The sequence below is a fragment of the Colletotrichum graminicola genome (assembly GCF_000149035.1).
Source record: "Colletotrichum graminicola M1.001 genomic scaffold supercont1.22, whole genome shotgun sequence".
Lineage (NCBI taxonomy): Eukaryota > Fungi > Ascomycota > Sordariomycetes > Glomerellales > Glomerellaceae > Colletotrichum > Colletotrichum graminicola.
In genome coordinates this window covers 310,232-315,816 of record NW_007361026.1, presented here as the reverse complement: position 1 = coordinate 315,816, position 5,585 = coordinate 310,232, and the positions used below count along the sequence as shown (strand labels likewise).

At 54.2% G+C, this 5,585-nt stretch overlaps 1 protein-coding gene across 1 annotated transcript; it reads right to left on the bottom strand.

Moving 5' to 3' along the window:
• Positions 1-855: 855 nt before the first annotated feature.
• Positions 856-2,421, bottom strand: GLRG_06138 (WSC domain-containing protein; the record flags this gene model as incomplete). Its single annotated transcript, XM_008096823.1, has 4 exons — positions 856-1,410; positions 1,513-1,629; positions 1,776-2,125; positions 2,259-2,421. The coding sequence occupies 4 exons, from the start codon at positions 2,419-2,421 to the stop codon at positions 856-858; spliced, it is 1,185 nt and encodes a 394-aa protein (XP_008095014.1).
• Between the last annotated feature and the right edge of the window lie 3,164 nt (positions 2,422-5,585).

Genomic DNA, 5,585 nt, shown 5'->3' with positions numbered 1-5,585 from the left:
GTGTGATTAATGTTCTTGCAACTACGTAGAAGAAAAACTATCCCGTCGTGTTCCAATGGCGATCGTGACAACTGTGCTGTTTGGCTGTACAAGAACACCTGTTGGTTCGCTACACAGCTTGCGACCTTGAGTGGCTCGCCAGACTCAGCTCCTCCAACTTGGTGCTACCTCCTCCCTCCTTGGTCATCCTATTGTTTGTCATGCGAACTTTGTGTCAACTATTAGCTGTGCGCTACGAGAAGCTGTGTCGAATCGTGCCAAATTGTAACCAATCCCTTCCATCTCAACCATTGGTTTCTGCCTAGTCCGTGTCTCGTGTGAGGCGCATGTACAGATTGCTGCTCAACATCATGACTGTGAGCTCGCGATCGGATCTCGACCTGAAATAGATGAAGAGCCTGCCCTCTCTCTCTCTCTTTCTCCAACCACTGGGTTGAGATATATGGAACCGCACGTCTGCTGGTGCGCTCTTTTGGTGCGCAATCGCCACCCCCGGGTCCTCAGCAGAACGTGGGGGATTCAGAAATGAAATTACGGAAGCTGCCGGCTGGCGCTCTCTGGTTGTTCGAGTGATATGTTCGTGTTCGTCATCTAGGGGCCTTGCGCCCACCGTGTATTGACGCAAATATCGATCTTCTCCAAAAGAAACCCTCCCATGTCCGGTGTTGCCCGCGAGTGACCATCATCCAAGGCCCTCTCATGGACTCTCATGTGAAGTGAAAATCGAAACGCCGTCCTGGTATCTCAAAAGCGCAATGCAAAGACCGAAATTTGTACCGGGGTCGATTTCGTGTACGTCGTCAACGATGATGTAATTTCTCGTCATCTTGGTCCGCCCGATGCCGCGTTGATCCTTCATTCTGGGTCAGGGTTGGTCGCCCGCAGGACCGGCTGATGAACCTTGCGCGAATAGTCTTGGTCGTCGCGTAGGGTGTTGATACTTTCTGCGCTCTTGTTTCGTACGTATAAGCCCCTCGGTAGAGGATCCAGGCGAGGGTCGTGTGCGAGCAGCCGGCTCCTTCGTTGTTCGCTGGTAGCATCGGGGTCCCATCGTCCTCCATCCACAGTAACAACCATTTCGGGATTGCGTGGCGATCCGGTCATACCAGCTGAGCTACCCCGATGGCTGGGCTCGTCATACTTGTCGTTCTCATTCTCGCGTTGTCTCCGTCGTCTGAAGAACAAGAAAAGCACTATTCCTGCCAGGGCTACAACAGCGCCAATAACACCCACCACAATTCCCACGACAGCGCCCGTGGTCGGCCCGTTTGATGACGGTTGGCTCGAGGGGCTCAGTTCCGAGGCGCCCGTTGCTCCCTCATTTGCTGTAGCCGTTGGCGTAACGGTAACAGTTCGTACTATACCGTCGGCGGTCACCGTCTGGACAGTCGTTCCAGGCTTTCTTGAGGTCTGAAACTTGAGTCAGCGGTCATCCTTTTGTCAAACAACCCGTTATTTTGTCAAATATTGGAAGTGAGTCACGGCAACTCTGCTGGGACTACGAGAGCATACAGATGTTGTAGATGTGGTTGTAGATGTGGTCGTTTCAGATTCCGACGTTGTTGGAGCCTGAGCGATCTCGGTTTTTGTGATGATTTGGACGGTGGTTGGGGGCGGGGCCGGAGGGGCCTGGATTCCAGACGATTAAGCCAATGCATCGCACGTTGGGGAGATAAGATGGAGTCTGATAGCGGTATCGAAAACGGGTTGGGGGTAGGGGTATCATCCAAAATCACGCATATAGTTCACCAAGCATGGGACGTGGGAACACTCACTGTGGTGGGAGAAGTAGTAGAGGGGCGTGCTGGAGATTGCGTGCTGCCGCCTCCGCTGCCGCCTCCGCTTCCGCCTCCGCTTCCGCCTCCGCTTCCGCTTCCACTGCCCGCGGTGCTGGTAGGAGCCTTGGCGAGGGCCAGATAGCCATAGTAGTTGGGTCTTGCGCCGCAGTGCTCGATGTCGTAGCCGGGGCAAATGTCGTTACATTTGTCGCTGACTTCCGCTTCGGTCGACGGCGCTGGGGCGACATCTGAGCACCAGCACGATTGCCATTGCACGATTGCAAAGGCAAAATTTTGGTCTCTACAAAAATCTTGGCAGAGTCCGTTCGTCTGCCATGTGCTGAGATCTTGAGTAGATTGTCAGCAACAACGTCAATCAAGAGGTGCTCCCATATACATGGACAATGGCCTAAAAGCTGCCATATACATTCCAGGCTGTGCCGCAGAGCCGCCAGGTTTCTCGAAGGGTCGGTGACATACTTGCGTTGGTGGAAGCCGTATTTTGGCTGGAGCAGAGCGTCTGCGTCAGTTGTCGAGGGAGGAGAATATCGGGCTCGGGCGCGGCTTGAGACAGGGCCGACCATGAGAGGGCAACGAGGATGAACGTGCCCAAGCACCTCGTGGTGCGTTTGGTGAAGGACATGATGGTTAAGTCTAGGCGGGCGATTCGGTTGACTGCCATGAGAATATTGGTCAGCGTGCGTATTCAGGACTGAGGGGACATGGGCGCTTCAGGTTCGGGGTTTAACCTCGGGTCCGACGACAGGGCAAGCCTGGGACCTTTGCACTCACAGTTCCTGTAGTCAGGCCCTCACAAAGCGGACATTTGACGTCTGTAGGGGTCGGCGAAAGGCGGGATGAAAAGTTCAAGAGTGGCCTCAAAACCAAGGTGCTGCACCTGTCCTACACAACCAGGCCAAGCGAGCGGAAAACCGCAGTTGAGTCGACGCAAACGCGAAGACGACAAAGATGTCGATTATCGTCAAGAGAAGCCCCAGAACAGGCAGGCGGGGAGAAGGGTTCTTGTGTCGGGTCTTTTTGAATGCTAGAAGGGCCTCGGGCTGGGGGCCTACTAAAACGACGACGAGGCCGGGAGCGATGGAAAAGAGAATATCGGGGGAGGAATCGGTCGCGTCGTGGCGTCGGTGCAAGATGTGTTGGCGCCAAGTATGGGCGGATAGTGTGAAAAGATGAGAGAGGGTTCAGATGTGAAATCCAAAGTGAACCCGGCGAATGATACTAGCAACGCAGCCAAGCAACGACCTGGAACTGAGTCGACGGCCCCTAGAGACACAACTAGCGCGCGGATTTGGGAATAGGAACTGGAGACGTCTGAGACAGGAGCAAGACGACCGGGTGCACAACAGGATCGAGTATAATCGTGGTTCTCCCTCTTGCTCAAGAAGTATGTATGAGAACAGGCGTCGGTTTGGTTTTCTTCTTCCTTTGGGAACCGAAGTAATTAAGGTGTGACCTGGGGGCTATAGCTGAGGATGCGCACAAGGTCGGTCAGTCGGTCAGGGGCTGAGTGAGGTATTATCGTCGGAGCCGACGACCCTGTGATAGATGGTCGGTTTGAGGGAAGGGGAGATGAGTGAGGGTGATGGTGAGATTGAAAGTAAGGTAGGCTTGGGTAGAAAAGAAGCAGGTGCCAAGGCGAGGGATGCGAAAAAAAAAAAAGGCAGGCAAGAAAGGTAGCAAGCGAGTGAGGTGGTGCCGCCCAGGGCGAGGGTATCGACCGTCGATTAGTATCTAATCCGATCTGGTATCTGCAGCACGGGTACGGATACCAAGCGTAGGTAGGTACGTGGGGGAGATGCAAAGGGAGTAGGTACTTGGTAGTTTAGGTAGGTGAGACCCCCCGAGGGAAGCAAGGGCAGAAAGGAAACGAGAGAGTGGCAGTAGCACTGCAGCGAAGCGAAGCGATTGTGGTGGTGGTGGTGGTGTTGTTGTTTTGGGTGTCCTTCGTTCTTCCCGAGGGGTGCTGGCAGCCAAAGGCGCGAAAGCGGAGTTACTTGAGGCGTTACCCGCAACGCAAAGACAAAAATATAATAAGATGGGAAATAATGAAGAAGAAAAAAGTACGGAGTAAGAGTAAAAAATAATAAAAAATAAAAAAAAGAATCCCCCAAGGGAAAGGGGGGTGTGTGTGGGACGAATGGAGCTAAGCAAAAGGTACCCGCAGGTACTAGTGTACGAATACAGATACCCAGACGACGGAGGGAAGGGGGAAAGAGAAACACAAGGGCCAAACAAGCAAGAAGGAGAAGGAGAGAGTCCAGCGTCGAGGATGAAAAGCCGGTGGCTCGAGAGGGGGAGGGAGGTTACAGGTAAAAGAGGCAGACGGAGAGCCCTGGCCAAGAGGAGTGACAAAAACCTACAATGTAGCTAAATTTCCACCAGCATGACGATGACGATGGGATTGTGTAGATAGACCACCTACCTAGGTGGGAGAATGGGAAATTCAACAAGGACGCTAGTCAGTGCGCAACGAGGCGACCAGACGGTCACAAGTACGCACGAGTAACAGCAGTAACAGTAGCAGCAGCAACACTCGCCGATGAACCAAAACGCCAAGGTTCAAGATACCTAGACGCAGATTGGCAGTAATTTCTAGTTTACCTCTTACCTGAGGACTTGGTAGGCCCAGGTAGGCAGTGGGACCGTGAGTGGTTGGAACTTGCAGAAAAGAGTGGATTTGACGTGACCGGGGGGGCAGACACCTACCTAGTTTAGGTACTAGTGTACTAGGACAGGCCAACCTGACCAGGATCAGGGCGGTAGGGACACGAGCCGGCCGTGGTAACCCCGGTCAAGCACTTACTTGGCCGGTCTCTCTTGTTTCTCTGGTCTCTCCCGCCGCCAATCCGTCGCAGTCACGAATGCCAACGTGGAGAGACGGCGGTGTCAGACTGGAACACAGAGCTGAGGTAGGGGTGAGTGGACCGTCATAGGCGGTGGCGGTGATGATGATAGTGGTAGTGGTTGATGGATGGGAGCTTGTTCACGGACGAACCCGACACGACAGAGGATGATACGTGTGAAGCTCACACAGCAGGACGCCGTCCAAGAAGGAAGTGACCCAAGATGTAAGAGCGTGTGTGTGTGTGTGTGTGTGTGTGTGATGCTGTCCATTTGTTGTTGCGCCGACACCCGCTCGGGAGCAATTAACGGTCAGGCGTCGGAGAATCAGGCCCAGAAACAAGTGTGTCGCCCGTCCTGCCTGTCTCTTGAATGCGGACAGACGGCACACTGGCTATGTCGACCTCATAAGTCTCCGTAGACCTCTGTTATTCCTGGCCGTCGCCCAAGGGCAGCCGTTGCCTTGCTCATATTGTGCCCGGCCTCATACTGACTACCTAGGACTCGTCTCTTCGACTTGGCTCCCCTGACTCTCTCTCTCTCTCTCCATTGTCGCCCTACGGACCGGGGGAATCTCCATCAACAACCTCGAAATAGATGGCAGCAGCGAGCACTGAAAGAGGGGCGGCAGCAGGCAAGCAAGCGAGTGAGCAGGCAAGCACAAAACTCTTGACACGGTATCCCAGCCACGTCGAGAGCCCGCCCGCATACCCGGCGCATTCATCCCGAGCTTTGAGCCCGATGCGGCTTAGCACTCGCCAAACTTGCAGGGTAGTGATGAACATCAAAATCAAACTGCGCGGACGGTCCGACAGAACTGCCTGACCAAGAGCAGCCACGCCGTCCACTATGATTGCACGAGCAGGCGCGGCGTCGGTCAGTCCTAAAATACAGCCTCTCCCTTGCACTGCCTGTGCCCTTCCCTTTCCCTTTCCCTTTCTCTTC